This window comes from Osmerus eperlanus, chromosome 8 (assembly GCF_963692335.1).
Source record: "Osmerus eperlanus chromosome 8, fOsmEpe2.1, whole genome shotgun sequence".
Lineage (NCBI taxonomy): Eukaryota > Metazoa > Chordata > Actinopteri > Osmeriformes > Osmeridae > Osmerus > Osmerus eperlanus.
The window spans coordinates 20,212,587-20,232,436 of NC_085025.1; the positions used below are offsets into that span (position 1 = coordinate 20,212,587).

Consider the following 19,850-nt stretch of genomic DNA (forward strand, 5'->3'; position numbering starts at 1 on the left):
AGGATCTATTTAATCTCATCCCTAATGTCAGTCAGCAGTCACCACAAATGGAAACCAATAGTTATTTCACTGCTCACTATACATTGTTATCACATATAACTAGACCCACTGTCATTATTTAAACGTTTGTGATCATTAATTTCAATGATTTTGGATAAAAAATGATTTTTAGATGATGTTGCTATCATTAGATAATTTACAGTTTCCCATAGACTATAAGGCTATATATAAAATGATAGAATATTAGGGCCACAGAGGGGAAAAAAAACACAAGTCATAATATTGTAACCAGTTGTTTTAAAGGAGGACAGTTGTTAAAATGACAGATGTGGGGCATTTCGTGAAATGGTTTCATAAACAAAGACATGCTGATGTGCCAGAATATTAAGTATCACATTGTCATAAGTATCAAAACTGTAAAAACAATATGTAGCTTTTCTGCAGAAAGAACCAGCCTCATAAATTTATGACTTTATCCTTTTTCTTCAGTGTGGCCCTAGTACTCTGTCATATAAACAAATACACATTCCATATGAATATAAAAACACAATGTGTAACATTATGTTCCTTTATTGAATAAGGACAAAACAAAGCAGGTAAACCATCAGCTCCTTTCGAAACTGAAGTCACAGTGACTCTACAAGATGGAAAGCACAGAATCCAAGCATATTATACAAAATGATACATACACATTCAAAGGTCTGTATATAACACACCCTGCATGTCTGCACACTAAAATAAATGCAGGACAAATCCATACACATCAACTGAACAGACAAATGAATGGATGCAGTAGCCTCCCTGCAGCCTTGTATTACACACAGTATACCGCACAAACATCATAAGAGGCCAAATTCGTAAAAAAACGAACCCAAAAAAACCCAAATTCCTCTGCCACCGCAGGACATATTTAACCAAAATTGAAAGCACACATACTAACTAAAATAATTCAACACATATTGGTCCCTCAGCAGCCGACCACTGTCGTCATCAGGGAAGATTGCCGGATTGTCCCAGTCCATGGCTGGTGGCACTCTGGGGGCCCTCTCCTTCCTCAGGCAGGCCACATTGTGGAGGACAGCACAAGCCACAGTAATATCACATGCCCTAACAGGGCTGACCCTTAATTTGTGAAGGCAGTGAAAGCGTGCCTTCAGGAGGCCAAAGGTCATTTCAACTCTGGCCCTGGTCCTGGCATGGGCATGGTTGTAGGCCTGCTGTGCTTCCTGGGGGTCTGTGAAAGGTGTCAGGAGAAAAGGCTGGCAGCCATACCCCCTGTCTCCCAGCAACACACCAGAGAATTCACCTGTCAACACAAAATCTCATCATTACTACCTCATAAACACAGTGATATTCTTGACACAGCCATGATGGTTATATATAGGGGTTGTGTGGCTTACCTTGTGATAGGCACTGATAGATTTCAGAGGCCCGAAAGATTCTGGAGTCATGGACTGAGCCAGGCCATTTTGCCACAACATTGCTGATCACACAGTCAGCATTGCAGACCATCTGAAATCATAAGATGAGGAATATTACACCAATCAATGCACATCACTGGCAATGCAGAGTGTTCGTCAATGGACAATATCAAAAAGTTATGTTCACCTGAACATTAATGCTGTGAAAGGATTTCCTATTCACAAAATCGGCCTCATGGGCACCTGAGGGGGCTTTTATCCTTATGTGTGTGCAGTCCACTGCACCAATGACATTGGGGAAACCTGTCACACAAAGTAATGAGTATCCTACTATGTGTTAACAGTTGTCCTGTAATTTGTAGATCCTCTTACCTGCAATCCTATAGAACTCCTCTTTGATGTCACAGAGTCTTCTGTGGCCAGGGAAGGAGATGAAGACATCTGCTAATGCTTTGATAGCCAGACACACACTCCTTATTGTGCGGCAAATTGTGGCCTTGTTCAGCTGTTCTGCATCCCCCACTGAGTACAGGAAGGCTCCACTAGCAAAAAAGCGCAAGGCCACACAAACCATTTGCTCCACACTCAGTGCATGGCTCCGTGCAGTGCGGTGCTTAATCCTGGGACCCAGTAGTCTGCATAGATACCTGATGCCATCTGCAGAAAACCTGTATCTTTCATATAGATGGTCATCAGGGAAGGCCAGTGGGTCCAACCGGTCCCTGAAGACCCTTTCTCGCCTGAAGGCTCTCCTCAGCACAAGTGCTTCTTCATCCACCACATCTCGCACGAATGGGCATGCCATTGTCAGAGCAGAAAGGAACACACAATTTTGGGCCTTCATATAGGCTAGTGGCCACACCTGGTGCTGGGGGGGTGGGCAAAAGAGGGCGATGCCTTATAACGATGACTTGGTTGTACTGATTGCTGGGAAAATAAAAAAAACCTTAGAAAGATGCCACCGTCCTGTGTGCTCACAATAAGAGCTCATATGTCATGGCTCACTTGACTTTACGAGAATATACCTAATTTTTATTTTCAGCTGTGTCATCTTCTTGGAGCTGGGGGAGGAAAGAAAAATAATGATTAATACATTTGTGTTACAGTTAGCATACAGTGTACATTGAAGGCATATCTCACCTCCCTCTCAAGTTTTTTTATTTCAAGGTCCAGTTTCCTAATTGTCCTCTTTTTTATTTCGGACTCCAGTGCAAGATTTTCCATCTTTTTCTTCTTGTACTGAATGTCTATGTCTGCCAGTTCTATTTGGCGCCGGAGGTGGTTGCCATACAACTTTCTGATAGCTTGTGAGCTCTGTGAACACAATACAATTAGCGCAGCTGGAATTTGGCAGGATGTGGTGTCCTTTTATTAATACGCACTATGTTGCCAGGCTGGTTTTCCCACTGTATAGCATCTGGGTCCTGTAAAAGAAATTAGATTTTTTGATTTTGATGAGGACTCCTCACCATTGTAGGGTAAATAGTACTTTCACAGTCTTAACATGATACCTCATGCCTTCTGGAATCCAGAGAGATGGTCTCCTCCTCATCATCGTCTCCATCATGTGCTGTTGCTGCTGCACTGGGGCCTTCACCCTATCACATTTAATCGGATTCATATTGAAGCTAGTAGACAAGACATGCCAGGCCTACAGTATGCCTTTGATGGAGTACTCACTGGATCAGCATCGTCTGGTGCTTGTGCTGGTGGCTCTAACAGGAACACAGTGCTGCCAGACACTGCAAGGCAATAGGTAAACCAAAGTCAGACAGTCCAAATTGATTCAATATGAATGTGGTTGTATCCCATGTAGAGATGGAAGGACATACCTTGAATGAAGCGGGTGGCATCTTGGGAGGAACCTATGCTCGTCTCTTTCCCCCCAGGGATCCCCTCTAAGACGGGCCTGCCTTTATTTAGCTCCAAGGCCATGTCCTCTGCTGGGGTAAGGTCAGCCTTTGGTGACCTACCACCCGTGCCTTGTCTGTGGGTATTCTTTTTCACTGCTAAAACAGTACAGACAATGTGTGAGCAGGCACCTTCTGGGTACAATATATGCTTGTGCTTTGTTAAATATTAGTCAGGGAAAAAATTTAACCGTTTCATAATTACAGTACAACTGCATTTTTGGAGATGTGAATTAAATATTTGAATTGTAATTGTGATGTTTCAGCGGAGCGGTGAGTGTGTAATTGTGCACTACTTACGCATTCAGGCGGTCTGCAATACTTTGCCACGCTTTTTCTCTTTGCTTTATCACTGTGGCGGTGTTGCCTTTCTTCTTAATTATATCTTTTACCTCCTCGTATGCCTCCATGAGGATTTGTGCTTCCGACGGGGAAAAGTACGCGGCTCTAGTTGCCATGGTAAATCAGTTAATCTGTGATCTGTGGCGGGGTCTATTTGAGTGAGCCGTGAGCGCGCACCTATCCAGGATTGGTTTCACCTGGCTTAATGAATCCGTGTCTGCTCATCCTGGCTTGGTCTTTGTGCAACCAATTAAGCCTGGACGCACATGTTTTGGCTTCATTGAGCTCAGCTGAGTCATTTATCCCGGATGTCTTAATTCTACTTTTGTGCAACAGGCCCCCGATTTGCTTTGGTTTCTATGGGGCGAGAGTTGGACTTTGTCTCGCTTTGTTTCGTAACAAATGTGTACGTCTGTTGGATTCAACAGACAACTGTCTACGACCAGCACAAAATTAGCTATCTATTGATCCAAAAATGAAGCATGAAGAGCGAAAATTGTGGCAATGCTGGCAAACTAGAAATATTTTTTCAACGACATCCGAAGCTGCCCTCCACTCTAAGCGTTTCAGTCTGCACTCTAGGGTTTCACGTACACCCATGTAAATCTCAGAAACGGCTTGAAAAAGTCATGAAACATAATCAGTGATATTGAAAAAAGTTGAATAGATATCAAAAAGCTGAATTATTTAAAAATAGTTTAGGGTTTTGGGAAAGTTTAAATGGTGGCTCTAGCTGAAAGATTGAGGAAGAAGAAGGATTTGGAAGCTGAAGAAGTTTAAAGAAGTTTGAGAGGATTTTAAAGAAAACTCCATTGGAAACCCATGTTAAAAATATTATGAATATTGATTTATATTAATTCAAGCATAAGAGGTACAAAGCTGAAAAGTCATAGCACCCATGGCCTGAAACTGCTGAATTTTTTGATAGCTGAACGGTTTTAATAGCTGAAGATTTGAAAGCGCTGAAAGCTGTCTTGGAAGAAATAGAAGAAGTTGAATAAAGATTCAAAGAACAATACTTTGTTCTTTGATTGTTGGAATGCTGAAGCAGCATTCCAACAATAATAATACTAACAAATACAATAGGTGCCTCGCAGCTTCGCTGCTTGGCCCCTAATAATAAATATAGCTGCAAGCAGCAATGAAGGGGCCAAGCAGCATTCAATATGGAAATTCAGTAGCTAAAGAAGCACAGCAAAACTTTTAATAAAAAACATTCGCTTTTTTTAAATCGCATTATACTTTTCGGCAACGCGGTGGCGCTACCCCGAAACTTTCGATTACCTTCACGGTGTTGCGCAAAAGACGTATGTAAGGATGAGATCTCTCAGCAGGCAGGCCGGAAAGAGTCACGACAATTATAAAAAGGGTTGACTCGGTTTTATTAGCTCGACGTCGGATCATGCCACCAATCCACAACAGAGTGGCTAGCATGAGTGAGAAAACATGTCTCTCAGAAGTCCTTTATATATGGCTGGACTGTACAAATATAGTTACCATCACAACATCTCCTTAAACGGTACTCATTCCACAACTTGATGCACAGAAGAAACAACACACAGGTGATGCGGTCATCAATCATTGCTTGTACTATTCTCTGCATCTTGCACTTAACCTAAGTTGACCATAGCACATTCCTTGATCTATATGTGTATTGTCCAAGGCTTGCTCCGTGACCTCTTGACCACCGCAAGAGACAACCTCACACATGTATAGAAAATCTGCGTATCAACGTACACCGAGTTTTGTAACGATAAGCGTTTGGTAAATATGTCATTTTGAGACCAAATGCACTGGCAAGATGTAGCAGCGTTATATCTACAAAGCACAATGAATCTGCTTCTTCTTGACTATTAATCCCCTGACAATGAAACGTTATCGTTACCATTGTGATTATACTGCTAGACAGCTACTGGTGTACCTGGCTTCGCTAAACAGATGATCCGGTATCAAGACTTGCTTGATGACTGGATTCGATCCTACGACCTTGCGTTTCAAAGGAGCCCGTCTTATCCCAGTGAGCTATTCTCGCTGCTGGGAAATGCTGTGTTCGGTTACTTTATAAAAAAAAGGAAGCCGTTTCTCCCGTGGCGAGCTTTGTCAGATTTGACCCAAGTATAAACAGCTGTAATTCAGTCATATTTTGACATATCAAGGTGATTGATACAATTCTTTTCGAATCTTCTTCATAATTGCCACAGATGATCTTCAGACCAAGCCTCACAAAAGTTATCCCCTGGAGCTTTGATTTTCGCAACCGTTTGTTAGTTACAGCCAATCAAATTCAGCAACTGATCTGGAAAAAGGGAAGTGAGGTCATATCTTAGCGAATCTTTGATGCATTGACTCCAAACTTGGTGTATGGATTCATGACCCTGTTATTGAGAGGACCGAAAAAAGGTAGTGTCATTTGAGCTCGTGATATCTTAGGAGATCCCGTGTCTGACGCATGTTAACTCTTGATACCAGACGAATTGATAAGGCCGCCATTTTGAATGAATACAACTTTTTTCCCTACTCCTACACAATGGATCCAATATTCACCAGATTTGGCACAGATTATCTTCAGACCACAATCACCTTGATATGTCAAAATATGACTGAATTACAGCTTTTTATACTTGGGTCAAATCTGACAATGCTTCCCACAGGAGAAACGGCTTACTTTTCTTTTATACAGTAACTGAACACAGTATTTCCCAGCACTGAGAATAGCTCACTGGGATAAGACGGGTTCCTCTGAAGTGCAAGGTCTTAGGTTCGAATCCAGCCACAGTCATCAAGCATGTCATGATACTGGTTTATCTGTTTAGTGAAGCCAGGTATGCCACAATAGCTGTCTAGCAGTATAATCATGGTCACGATAATGTTTCATTCTCAGGGGATTTATACTCAAGAAGAGTCAGATTTATTGTGCTTTATAGATATGTGTCCTCTAACCTCTAGGGGGGCGATCCCGTGTGTGACACATGTTAACTTGTGATACCAGCCGAATTGATGCCGCCATTTTGAATGAATTAATAAAACGTTTTTGTCCTACCCCTCCTACAAAATGTATCAAATATTCACAAAATTTGGGACAGATTATCTTCAGACCACAATCACCTTGACATGTCAAAATAAGACTGAATTACAGCTGTTTAAACTTGGGCCAAATCTGACAACCGCTTGCCACAGGAAAAACTGCTTATATTTTTAACCAGTAACTGAACTCTGTGATTTCCAGCACTGAGAATAGCTCACTAGGATAAGTTGGTGTCCTGGCAACTGCAACGTCAGAGGTTAGAATCCACCCAAAGCCGACGAGCTTGTCATGTCTCTGATTCTCTGTTTAGCAAGACTGTAAGCCACTACAAAGGAAGCCAGGTACACCGCAGTCGCTAGCTACCTGTAGTCAAGCTGTATATAGTCAATGCAATCCTCACACAAACTATCAAATTATTTTAGAAACCGTTTGTCCGGTACAGCCAATCGAAATTGGCAGCAGAGCCGCCAAACAGAAAGTTGTGTCGTATCTCAGCAAATCTTTGATGGATTCACGCCAAACGTGCTGCGTGTACTTGGAACCCTTTTCTGAGGATGTCGAAAGTTTCTTCTGGGTCATCTGACCTGTTTGGCCACCCCATTGCTGCTTGCAGCTATATTTTAGTATGTTTTAGTATTCTCGATGTAAGATATTAGTAGATACAAGATTATAACCAAATATATGGGCATGGCTGTGAGCAAAACAACTGCTGCAGTGCATCTAAATGTAATGTAAAGCTTTTGAAACAACGCAGCATTAAAATTATTTAATAGTCTTTCTAATTGCCATTAGATAAGAGGGAAGATTACTAGTGCACACCCTATATCATGTAAGTTTTAACACACTGCATAAAGCTTGGACCAAAGACCCTCGATGAAAAAGTTGTTACTATTTATTATTACAGCATAATTTGTGTAATTTGTCACTCATACATTTGCAGTTTATGGCTAATAGCAGAGACCTGATGTAAAAACTAGAGCCTCATGTAGATAAACAAGAAGCTAACGTTCTACTGCTAACAATGTTAGCTGGTCGGTTTTGCGGGGGAATCTCAAATACATGTACTGACTGTAAAATTAATCAAACGACTGGATTCTAGAGGACCTATGCTTTCAAACAAAGTATAGCAAATGCATACGTCCTGCAGTGAAATCGTTACAACATCTTATGTTTGTGGTTAATGTAACTTATCGCAGCACAGCAGACGATCTGACCGGCAAACGAATGTATAAACACTTAAAAGTCGTTTTCAAGCCATCCAGTGAAAGGGTGTATTGCTGACTTGTTGTAGCACATGAACATAGCACATCTGGCACAAATCGACCTAATTATTTAATATTTTAGCAGCGGAACTTCTCGGCAGTTCTCCATTGAATTGAATGATATCCCCGGTAAACAGGAAGTGCCAATACAACGGAAGTGCAAAAAGATGAAAAAAGTGGGCTGGGCGGAATAAGGTCAATAGCGGCTGAATCTGGAATGTCCAGCAGCTACATTGAGTCAGATTGGGAAAATGTTTGTACATGTATGTTTGTATAGTTGTCAATCTACCTTCTTACGTATGTATTTATTTCATATTATCTTAAAGCAGTTAGGTAAAACATCACAAAAAAGGGTTTGATAAAAAACATTGTGACATTTATAGAAAAAAAAAAGTTTCAAATTTCGATTAGTTGATTTTCAGAAGTGTTTAGTCGAGTCTTGGTCGACCAAAGAAAATCTTAGTCGGGGACAGCCCTAGTAAAAATCTAGTATAGGTCTCTCATTGCTTTAGACCAACCATTCTCTCACTCAGGTCCCACAGCCTCCTGGCTGCATGATCATCAATGGCTTTGGGCAACAGTTCCTCCTCTTGGCAGTTGGCAAAGCACTTTCCGGACACACCCTCCACTTCTCTGGAGCAGGCCAGGTAAAGTGGGGTCTGGGCTCCCTCCAGTGGGCTCTTGAAAAAGGCCAGAGAGGCCAGGTAGAAAAAGGGCTTGGCCAGAAAGGGAATATGCATGTGCCGGCCCAGCCTGGTCCTCACGATGCCAGGAGTGAGGGCGTTAACAGTTACTCCGGTGCCATCCAGCTGGCGTGAGAGCTCATGGGTAAACAGCAGGTTGGCCAGCTTGCTCTGGCTGTAGCAGAAAGCCTTATTATACTCATTCTCACTGTTGAGATCGTCAAAATTGATGTGACCATACTTGTAAAGCTTGGAGGAGACCACCACAATGCGACAGGGGGCAGAGCCCTTTAGGAAATCCAATAGAAGGTGGGTTAGGAAGAAGTGGCCAAGGTGGTTGACACCCAGCTGCATCTCAAACCCCTCCTCTGTCTTGGTGTAAGGACACTGGTAGACTCCTGCATTATTGATGAGGACATCAATCTTGACCTCATCCTGTCAGGATCAAAGAAAAATACATATTTTGTCTGTTTTTGTATTTTTTCTATTACATTAATTATGTACATTATATTGGTCAAGGGCGTAGGTTTGGTCTCAGCTTTGGTAGGGACACTAATTACATACATAATGTATATGTATGTAATTGGTTCAGGTTTTATGGAGCTGTACTAGGCCTACATCATCTGTACTGGACTTCTGAGCAATGAAATAATGAATTATATTTGGGCATCCCAATTTATAGCACCTTTTTACTACCTACAAGTGTAAGTGTGAATGATAACATTCATGGGTAACATTGTCTAAACATCCCTTAACCCTTGTGTTCTCTTCGGGTCATTCTGACCCATCAGTCATTGTTACCCACCGTCGTATTACGACAACTTTACTGCATACAAAAACAAAGTGAAGCATTTTCTTTTAACCATCGGGCTGTCTCAGACCCCCCACATTGTGAAGGTTAAAAGAAAATTCTTTTTATTTGTTTTTGTATTGGGTAAAATTGGGTAAACACAACAGTGGTTCGTTATGAACCTTTGGGTCATGTGACCCGAAGGCAGCACAAGGGTTAAAAAACAGCAATTTAATGCAATCTTTACCAAAATGGACAATTCAACTTCTCACCTAAACCCCTGATGCTGATTCATCACCAACCTGCTCTACATCTGTAGCTTCAGAGTGCTGTTTTTCCTGCACAGTAATTCATCAATTTAATGCAGACACTAACCATGCTTAGTTGACTTCTGACATTGGTTGAGATTACAGGGATAGCCATATTACTATCCAAGGGATCATATAGGTCTACTTATTACCACTTAATATCACTTTTGAGTTGCTAGCCTCCTGGTACTAGGCTAAACTATCACGGTCCCATTAACGTCACTGTGTCCAATCCCGACCGCTGTAAACTACTATTGGCCAAACCCGAACTGCGTTTGGACACTCAGTTTCCGGTCTTTTTGCCAGCATTTTCTTTTGCTATCGCCAGCAAAGTGTAAGTAGTATTATTTTAGGCATACCAAGCAATCTACGTGTAAAATGTCATGAACATATATGGACGTTTACATGTCTAAATAATATAGGAAAGTTACTATGGCCGAAAGACCACTCGGCGACACTTGGGCGACGATCTTTACTCTGACAAGTGTGTCTGTGTTGTCATCGTACTGCTACTATGGGTTAGCATATGAGTGTATTTCAATGCTAGCTTAACACTACTTTGTCTTGCCAATGAAAATACACGATCATGTGTGACGTGATCTGTAGTCGAGGGGAGGAAGGGATGGGGGCTAGCAAACTTTGAGAAGAGTTCAACAAAACATCCAGCAGGTGGTGGTATACAGTCAAATTGAGATTTTATCGCATAGTTTGGAGATGTTGAAGCGTGATATCTTATTGTGGAGGACATAACTACGTCCCCGGATATGTTGACAGCATTGATGGTCAGTTTGGTGACCCTGGATCAAGTTAATATCCCCAGAAAAACAGCAGCGGCCAGTGTTTAGAAGTGCGGTCGGGTTTGGACAAGGGTAGCGCACGGCTAATTTACCGGCGCCAGCGTCTTTTGACCGGCTAAATAACAAAATATTGGTGGGGACAATTGTGTCTTTCCCAAACTTGGTCGTGACTAGTCCCTACCCTATGCAAACCTACGCCCTTGATTTTGGTTAAACTTAAAAATGTAAAAACAGTGCCTCTGTATCCCACTGAACGTTTAGATATAGGCTACAGTACAAGGGAAAGGATAGAGTGAAGAAGTTTCCACACAGGCCAGCAGATCCAAAGAGGAGCCATCTCAACACAGCTTTAACAACCTAAATATCATGGTTGAAAAGGATAACCCCGAACCATCCACACAAGTGTCATTGTCAACAATGAGTGACCGATGTGTAGGCCAAGTGAATGTCAAACATTACAAACCTTAATGATCTCCTGACAAAAACTGTGTACCGATTTAAGGGATGCAAGGTCAAGTTGTTTAATGACCAGTTCGCCTTGATCGGGGCCGGCTTGTTTCTTCATGTCCTTAGCCGCCTCTTCAGCTTTTTGTGGGTCCCTACAGGCCAAGATCACCCGAGCTTTGAGTTTGAGCAGCTCCCAGGCTACGGCCTTTCCTATGCCGCTGTTTGCTCCGGTCACGATAACAGTTTTTCCTCGCATTATATCGACAGGATACTGCAACAAATGTACAGACTTCTTTCTAGGGAACATACGACGTAAAAATATGATTATTCCTCCGCCGATGACAGCGGCTACAATGAGTGGTCCTGACATTAAAGCGAAGACTTTGCCTTTCACTCACTACACATTTGCAACGTTGCAACCGCAACCTACGCCATTACCGAAAAACATCAACCACCAAAGGGCTATGCAGTAATTTGACGAGCTCGTGATGCCAAAATTCGTACTACGGAGCCCCGAAGGGTGCCGATCCATTTGCAGCGGACAAATTCATAAGAAGTAAACATCCACGTGCATTTTAGTGAGCCGGTATATTGTCAGTGGGTGACTGGGCTTCAAATGTATGGAAAAAAAGTAAAACAAATGGGTCATTCAGGTATTCTCGAAAAGAAACATTGCAACATTCCATTTAAACGAGCATATTTGTTATATTATTGCGCTGCTATTAGTCACCAGAGAAAGTTAACAGTTAAGTGATAATGAAATGTGCAGAACATTGTTCAAATAAATGTACAGTATTGTTTTAAGTGTGTGTCGCCTAAACATATAATAACTAGAGAGGGTACAATTTCTGGGGAAATTGTAGGGTGTGCTTGCTTGCGTCGGTTGCACAGGGGTCCGTTTTTGAATGACATTTTTACAACTGATATTTCTGTATATTTTATATAAAAATGCATACTTATTATTTATAAAGATTACATAGATTTAAAAGCATTTTTTTTTTTGCTGCTCATTTACAACTGAAAATACGAGTGAAGTGTAGAATGAAATAGATGTCTTCTCATTTCCCCTGCAAGAGGCTGCCTCATCATTGAATCAAAACGAATAAATTTGTCAGACCGGTGTAAAAATTGACCTAATCTCTATGACTTAAACGTCATTTTAAGTTTTTCCCTTCTCGTGATATTTTCATGCATTTAGCCTACTCATTGCATTCATTCATTAATAAAGAACCCCCTTTGAAGATTATTCTACGACGTTACCCGGCAGTAGAAGATGGAATCGCGATTCAAACAGTACCATCTGCTAACTGAAAATATGCCCCCCAAAACGTAAATAAGCTTGACATTTATTTAGTGGAAAACCGCTCATTCATAAAAAGCTCACTGGTAACGATCATTGTCAGTAACAACGCAAAATGCGATATAGCCCTGTGTGGAGAAGCTGCCCCGGTAAATTGTACTACTACGGTACAGTACTAGACTACTGCTGTGTTCGTCTTGGTAGCGATTGCGTTGGTTGAATTGGATTTAACGTTCCGTTGTACGGTTTAGGCTGAAATTAATTATTTTCATGAACAGATTGACAACGTTTAGGCTGTGGCAATGAAGTTCAGGTTAGTAGTTAGATAGACTTTTGATTTAAGTAAGGGGAGTGCCGAACATGTTCTGTCGCCGTTTGACTTCCTAAACAGCTGTGTAGATGTTTTTGTAGTGTCTCGCGTAGGCTACAGCGTTGCAGTGAGCTACATTAGTACACTGGTTTGAAACCACAGGTAATGGTAATTTCACCAACAAATCGTTTACTAATGTCAGAATAAATCCTACAACGAAAATGTATATGTGAGGAATGTTTATTTTAACGATTGAAAACAGATAACGCTACATCATAGACCACTGTAGTATGTGTTGCCCGGGCAACACAGGCTAATGTCATGATGCTAATACTTCAGTGAAATAGTAGACTACTGTTTCCGAAAGTAGATGTACTTCCTTAATAATATCATTTTATATTGTACATTACACATCACAATTGTGTGTCATATCACAAAGTAAAATGAGTAAATAGTTATCACCCTGGCCTCTTCGCTTGTGGCGTTTCTGCAGCTGCCTTGCAGTAAAGCTATAGTTAGCCTAGCTATCCCCCAAGTTAACAGATGCGAAACGAATGTTCTGCCAAAGGTAGTCACGCGTGTTTTCGTGACGTTAGTGACGTAATGACGTTAGTAACGTCAGTGACTGTGGCTAGCAAATTAGCCACCGTTAGCTTCACTTTTCGCCACAAAAACGTAACTTGAGCCTAAACCATGCAACTGAACGTAAATCCCAATAGAAGCAACTCAATCGCTACCAAGACGAAACTTTTGACACCTAGGTTGTCTATGTAGGCTAAATATTGACTGAGTTTTAGGGGGGCAAAAAGAACTAGAAACGGCTGTTCCTGCGAAACAGCAGTGAGAATGCTGAAAACCTGAATGGGGATAGCTGACCATGCTAAAAAAGCTGAAAATAGTGAAAATTTAGTAGAAAGTTATAAGCTGAAGCTTCAAAGCAACCGAAAGGTATTTTTGAAAGGGACTGGAGCAGCATTACAACAATGATTTGAAAGGATTTACCATTACTTTTAAAGGGAGAATAATTTGCACAAAAACCTTAATATTTTAAAAAGTATAAAAGTGAGAAATGAGAAAATACCCGCAAGCTGAAATGAATTTCAAAAATGTGTGAGTCACACAAAAGAGGCAGTGTGGAAGCTGAACTGCATCATCTTAACAAAGCTAAGAGCTAAAATAGCCTACAATGTGGGAGAAGCTGAAAGCTGAACTGTTAAACAGAAGAAGTAGGCTAGCTAGTCGTAACAAGAATATTATCGTTTTAACAGATTAAATTATAGTTGGGATAGTATTAGCAGTAGCAGATGTAGCCTATGCGTTTACTCGGCTTTCTTAGTTGGATTCAATGTGTTGATGGAATGAAACATACAGCAGTAGGGCCGATACAGGAAGACACGGCGACACTTTGTTGCAGAAGGATGATGGTGCAAGTTTTGTCCATCGTATTATTGGCATAAACCGACAATTGCTAGTAATCGTGTTTCTCATGGTCAAGTAAACGTACCAATCACCTGTGTGAGAGACTGAGTGGTGCATGTCTGTCGTTACGGTGATGGTGCAGCTATGATTGCTAATGCGCTGAGGGCAGAGAATAAAAGAAATGTAGCTAGAATCCACACCTCAAACAAGATAACCTAGACGCAAAACTGTACGTCCAATCCAAAATATAAGGATATTTTCCGAGACCCAAGACTCTGCCGAAACCAGAGATATTCTTTATATGTCTGTGCAGTCAGAAATACGACTCTACCTGCAGTTTCAAAAACGTGTTCCTTTTGCTTTCCTGGTGCTTGTTTGTTTGGTTGCCACGGTGATGGCGCAGCTGTGATAGCTAACGAGCTAGGCAGAGAGAAAAATGAACATTTACCTAGCATCCACACCTCAAACAAGTTGACCTAGACGCAAAACTATACGTCCAATCCAAAATATAAGGATATTTTCCGAGACCCAAGACTCTGCCGAAACCAGAGATGTCCTTTATATGTCTGTGCGGTCAGAAATACGACTCTATCGGCAGTTTCAAAATCTTGTTCCTTCTTGCTTTCTCTGACTGATTTTACTCACCTCTCCATTGAAGTTAGTGAGAGAATTTGAAAGGCTGCTCTCGCTTCAAGGCTCATAGCTGAAAATCTGTAAATGTGAGCTCTTTAGTAGTTACATTGGCTGAAAGAGGACAATTTTTCCTACATTTTAAGGTATAACTTGTTTCTGTAAGTTAAACTATATGAACGTTAGAGGAATTTGTTTGACAAATTAGTTGAATATCAGAAAAAGAGCAGCAAGCAGTGTGCCACTCTGCTTGCTGCTCATTCATAAAAATCAAGAAGGAGCAAACATTTTAATGTATTTCAAACTGTCATAATTCAAAATTGGCTGAACATTTGAAAAAGCTGAATCATTTGGGAATAGCTGAATGTCTTGTGAACATTTTAAAGGTTAATGGTGTCTCTAGCTGAAAGTAAGCTGAAGTAGTTACGTTTGAAAGAGGAGGAAGCTTTTTAATGATTTGAAAGGATTTACCATTACTTTTAATGGGAGAATAATTTGCACAAAAACCTTAATGTCTTAAAAAGTATAAAAGTGAGAAATACCAAAAGTTAATGGCCAAAAAACGGCAGAAGAACTGAGAAGTTGAAAAACAATAGTGAGAATGCTGAACAGCATTCTCACAATAATAATATATATGTGAGAGAACAAAGGTTGTGCTCTCCCCCAAGTCTTGAGCACACCCAATGACATGAATCCATGTCATACGTAATTATAATTAGTCAAGAGTAGGTTTAGGTGCGTTCGACTTCATGCAGTGCCGGCGGCGCCGACTTGAAGCTGAGAATGCCATTGGCTGCTTCAAGTCAGCCGGGCTGCAGGCGACGCCGGCGCTACATGAAGTCGAAATCACCTATTGACATCTCTGCACACTTGGCAAGTTGGAAAACGAACCCAATTAGCATAATACACGCATGTGCACAATTAATTGTATTGCTAGCAGTGTATTCAAAGCTACAAGTAGTTGCAATCTGAATGCTGTATGCATGTAGGTATCAAACCAAACGATTTAATCTACCCATTTAGTGAAGCTAGTTGGTCCAAGTTTGTTCAGAGTCCATTGCAATTGCAAAATTTTGACAGCAAGGAAAGCATTATTGCAAAAACAACAATAAGGAAAGATTCAACTTAAATTTTGCATCTCAGAACCATATGCTAGGTAATGTTAGGTTTCACAAGGGTGCTACAGTAACTTCACCAACACAACAAATATAGCTAAAGCACGTAAAAGGAGTGAAAATGCAGCTCTGGAGAAGGTTTTCCAAACAGAAGGTAAAGAATATATTGTGCTTATTAAAGTTATGTCTTATGAAACTTAGAAGTGTGCTCAGGCTTAAACATGGTGTCTCACACAGGGTGTGGGAAGCAGGTTGTTCTTTGTGTCTCTATCTCTTCATTTTCAGAAACAACCTTGAAACCGGGTGGAGACGGCACCCAAGCAGGTGGGACGCGTAGGCAATAACAACTCCCTGATGCACGAGAGAACAAGCTCAACCCTCTTTTAATCTTTCTGTTTTAATTGCACTGTATAAATATATGCTGGGGAGGGACAGATAGAAAGTTGGACTTCGTGAACCAACCCAAACTCTGTTGCGGGTAGGAAAACGTAGACAACCCCAGAGCTCTGTACTTGTTGATTTCCAACTGCTGCATTAAAGCTGATATTATCGGACCTCTGTGACTCCAGACCACTCTTTCTAGAACACAGATTTGTGTCATTGAATACTATCATAACATCAGAATCAGAATTGGTGTTTATTCGCCATGAAAGTTTGCACAGACAAGGAATTTACTTTGGCAGGAGAGCCTACCTAGGCAGCCATTTTCGGTGCCAACTAGAAAGTTACAGCATAACATGAGGAGAGAGGAGGAGAGAAAAAGGCAACCCCCAGACAATACTCCTAGAGGAGTACAGTGTGGGAACAGACAAAAACCTCAGCACATAAGCACAACAACATTTACAAAAACACGTGACTTGCAACGGGGAGTGGGGGGGGGGGGGGGTAGACAAGCAGCATCTGGACCTGCAGCCATGGTAGGCGCTGGACACAGACCCGCCAGCCACCCTGGGGAAACAAGCAGGCGAAGGCGTTGGATGGGGGTGGGGGGGTGGTGATATCTGTAGTAGGTGAAAGTTAATGTGTGAGTAGGTCTGGGTTGGCGCCCTCGACCTAGGCCACAATCAGTCCGATTCTCCCTATGCAGATTGTGTTGGCCAGGAGACATCCTTGGTCATGACCCGGGCAGAGACCAAACCACAGATGTCGGTGGGGGGGGGGAAGGGGGAAGGGAAGAGCAAGATAGTCTCGCTTCAGCGCTCTCCAGGGGAGTTGTTTTCCAGCGACGGCCTTGGCCAAGGCCTGTGCTGGTTACGGGGCCGAAAGTGGATAAGATTGGGGTAGTTGTTTTGACGAGTAGCCGCAACTAAATTTTCACGTCCACCCTTCAGGAAGGTCTCCATGTCCTCCATCTTCCTTTGCAGAGCCGCAAACTTATCCCTGTTGTAATCAATGCTGCGTTGTAAGTTCACAGTCTGAGCTCCAACAACTCTGCCCACCGCATCAATCATGTCGGGCAGCCTAACGGGGCTTTTGATGGCTGCAGCCGTTTCCTTGATTTTCCGATATACAAAGCCAGCGCCTATTCCAAACAGCAGACAGCCTGTAATCATGGTTCCGAATATGAAGATGTCTTCAACGTCCTCCAAGGAAATCGCCGCTAGACACACGACACGGCAATTCTCCCACGCGTCCATCGTGTAGCCAGCTGCGAACGTCCCGTCCGGACAGTTGTGTTCCCCCGAACCCGAGCTTCTCTTCGAGAAGATGGTGTCAATTGCATTGAGAGACCAGCTAATTAATTCCATGCTTCTAGTTTCGGAGAGTGATGATGAGAGAGTATCTTGAGACAAGACAAGACACAGCCAAGCAGGGAAGATCAGGGAGGGGAGGAGAGAAAAATGCGACCGCCTTCGTCGAGAGCCAAAGAAGATAACATATTGGAATAGACACAAAATAATCAAAGGTATGTATGAAATTCTGTATTTTGTATTGCAAGATGTACAGTGGGGTCAGTGTATACAAATAACCTACTGCAAAATCAATCTTCGAGCACTGACTTTCAGTGCTTAGGGCGCTTACACTGACAGAACCAGCAGAATTCAGGGCACTGAAAGTACCCGGATGGCGTACTGCAAACGGTCAAAAAATGCAGTGTACAACGATGGACACTACTCGCCCTAAACGGCCCCCATCTTGGCTACGTAGCGGAAGAGGAGGAGCCGTTTCGGCAGCTTTTCATTTCTAAAATAATGGCGGACGAAATGACTCGCGAGCAGATTTGAGTCCGTCACTTCTGCCAAGTGGTTAACGTAAGCAGTGTTGTGCCTGAACGCGTTCATTGAACGAAAGTTCATGAACTCGTTCATAATTTTGGTGAACGTGAACTGAACGTACTGTATTACTGCCTGATGAACGATACTGTGAATGCGTTCATTCTGGTGTCTGTGAACGGCACGTTCACTCTTTTTAATTTTGTTCAATAAGGTGCCAGATTTCCAAGCGAAAAACACACCGTTGACAGTACTGTATCCAGGGTTGCACAACTATGGAAGCAAATCGTTACCAAAATTCAAATGCAAATGCATTTCCAGAAATGCATTTGCATTTTAAGAATGTGGCTGCATTATTTGACTCATAAATGAAATTAGTAATCAATCATCCTATTTGCATTTTAATTTTCTTCTTCAAGAGTGCTCAATCTTTCACTTAATTAAAATGAAAAAGAAATAGACATTTGAGATTTAATTTTCAAAACATGCCCCAGCAAGTGGATACCAAAATTCAATTTGAAATGTAAAATTTGAAAATTCAAATGCATTTCCAGAAATGCATTTTCATTTTAAGAATGTGGCTGCAAAATCCTGACCACAATTCAAATTCAAATGCATTTCCAGAAATTCATTTTCAAGAACGTGGCTGCAAAATCGTGACCACAATTCAAATTCAAATGCATTTCCAGAAATGCATTTTCATTTTAAGAACGTGGCTGCAAAATCGTGACCACAATTCAAATTCAAATGCATTTCCAGAAATGCATTTTCATTTTAAGAACGTGGCTGTAAAATCGTGACCACAATTCAAATTCAAATGCATTTGCAGAAATGCAAAATGAACGAAAAAGCATTCTGAGCGGCGCAGCAGAGTGACGTCAGTAGCCGCTCTTCTTCAGCTCCCTGCTGACCGAGCTACCCATCTTGTTCGGTAGGGAGCGGTGTGCACATCTGCATTGCATTACATTGCAAATGTGCCGGGAAATTGATTGAATTGCCGGGTCTTTAGAGCAGCGTTCCCCAACCGGTGCCCACCGGTCCGCGGACCGGTACCGGTCCGTGGGTCATTTCGTACCGGGCCGCACAAAAAAGAATTAATAACATTATTTCCTTTTAATTGATTATCAGAGTCTTAAAGACGTTTTATTCTGAAAAATGACCTGATTCTCTCCTTCTCCGCGGGCCTTTTCCCCTGAGCAAAAAAGCTCTGCAAAGACGTGTGTTTACTCATTTTTTAGCAAGTTTGTGGGCTTTATTGAACGGTATCATGCGCGTCTCTTCCTCTTGACACATGACAAGTGATAGTTACCACTCAATGAAGCCTGTTTGAGACAACAACTCTATCGGTGTTTTGGATGAAGGCTATCCTGAGATCGCCACTAAAGCACTGAAAACCCTGCTTCCATTTCCAACATCAAGCGGGATTTTCTGCCGTGACAGCAATCAAACAAAATTATGGAATAGGCCTGAACTGGATATAAGGAACGCACTTCGGGTGTCACTGTCGTAGCTTATAGTCACACACAACAGTGGGACTGACACATCGAAAGCTAGATAGTAACAATATAACGATGGAAAACCAGGCTAAGAAACTTAAAGATGGGTCAATTGAAAAAACGGCTGTTTATTTTACATAAAACTCCAAAAACTATTTTTCGCTCAAATCAGCTAAACTATTTTTCTCGCGCGCTCCGCGCGCTCGCATTAGGTGTGGAAGTCACTAACTAGGATCAAACCCAGAATGTACATGCATTAGCAGCGCAGCTGTCCAGGGCCTATCTTTCCTTCCAGTCCGTTCTGCCGGTCCGTGAAAATATGTCTTACATGAAAGCGGTCCGTGGCGCAAAAAAGTTTGGGGACCGATGCTTTAGAGGACGC

The 19,850-nt window shown here is 41.9% G+C and overlaps 2 protein-coding genes across 7 annotated transcripts; both read right to left on the reverse strand.

The window, feature by feature from the left end:
• Nucleotides 1-554: 554 nt before the first annotated feature.
• On the reverse strand, nucleotides 555-4,587 carry LOC134025437 (putative nuclease HARBI1). 6 transcript variants are annotated; one of them, XM_062468472.1, is made up of 8 exons: nucleotides 3,632-4,587; nucleotides 3,254-3,430; nucleotides 3,102-3,163; nucleotides 2,933-3,019; nucleotides 2,804-2,845; nucleotides 2,562-2,735; nucleotides 2,447-2,482; nucleotides 2,080-2,348 (listed from the first exon to the last, which is right to left on the reverse strand). In XM_062468472.1, the coding sequence occupies exons 1-7, from the start codon at nucleotides 3,633-3,635 to the stop codon at nucleotides 2,447-2,449; spliced, it is 582 nt and encodes a 193-aa protein (XP_062324456.1). In that variant the 5' UTR covers nucleotides 3,636-4,587; the 3' UTR covers nucleotides 2,080-2,348. The 6 variants fall into 6 exon arrangements, 5 of the variants coding, with proteins under 5 accessions (XP_062324454.1, XP_062324453.1, XP_062324457.1 ...); XR_009931017.1 differs by having other exon boundaries at nucleotides 2,087-2,348; nucleotides 2,447-2,735; nucleotides 3,632-4,012; XM_062468470.1 differs by lacking the exons at nucleotides 3,102-3,163; nucleotides 3,254-3,430; nucleotides 3,632-4,587 and adding exons at nucleotides 555-1,306; nucleotides 1,401-1,512; nucleotides 1,609-1,724 and having other exon boundaries at nucleotides 1,794-2,348; nucleotides 2,447-2,845.
• Nucleotides 4,588-8,269: 3,682 nt separating this feature from the next.
• Nucleotides 8,270-11,428, reverse strand: LOC134025439 (retinol dehydrogenase 14-like). Its single transcript, XM_062468475.1, has 2 exons — nucleotides 11,002-11,428; nucleotides 8,270-9,078 (listed from the first exon to the last, which is right to left on the reverse strand). Exons 1-2 carry the CDS (start codon nucleotides 11,353-11,355, stop codon nucleotides 8,461-8,463), a joined length of 972 nt encoding a protein of 323 aa, XP_062324459.1. The 5' UTR covers nucleotides 11,356-11,428; the 3' UTR covers nucleotides 8,270-8,460.
• Between the last annotated feature and the right edge of the window lie 8,422 nt (nucleotides 11,429-19,850).

Bases quoted from the DNA above. Each gene is read 5' to 3' on its own strand.
- LOC134025439 (XM_062468475.1), bottom strand. From the start codon at position 11,355: ATGTCAGGACCACTCATTGTAGCCGCTGTCATCGGCGGAGGAATAATC. The intron at 9,079-11,001 runs GTTTGTAATGTT...TGATCCTGACAG, and splicing joins TTTGTCAGGAGATCATTAAG to GATGAGGTCAAGATTGATGT.
- LOC134025437 (XM_062468470.1), bottom strand. From the start codon at position 2,265: ATGAAGGCCCAAAATTGTGTGTTCCTTTCTGCTCTGACAATGGCATGC. The intron at 1,513-1,608 runs GTGAACATAACT...TTATGATTTCAG, and splicing joins TTCACAGCATTAATGTTCAG to ATGGTCTGCAATGCTGACTG. The intron at 1,307-1,400 runs GTAAGCCACACA...TTGTGTTGACAG, and splicing joins CTATCAGTGCCTATCACAAG to GTGAATTCTCTGGTGTGTTG.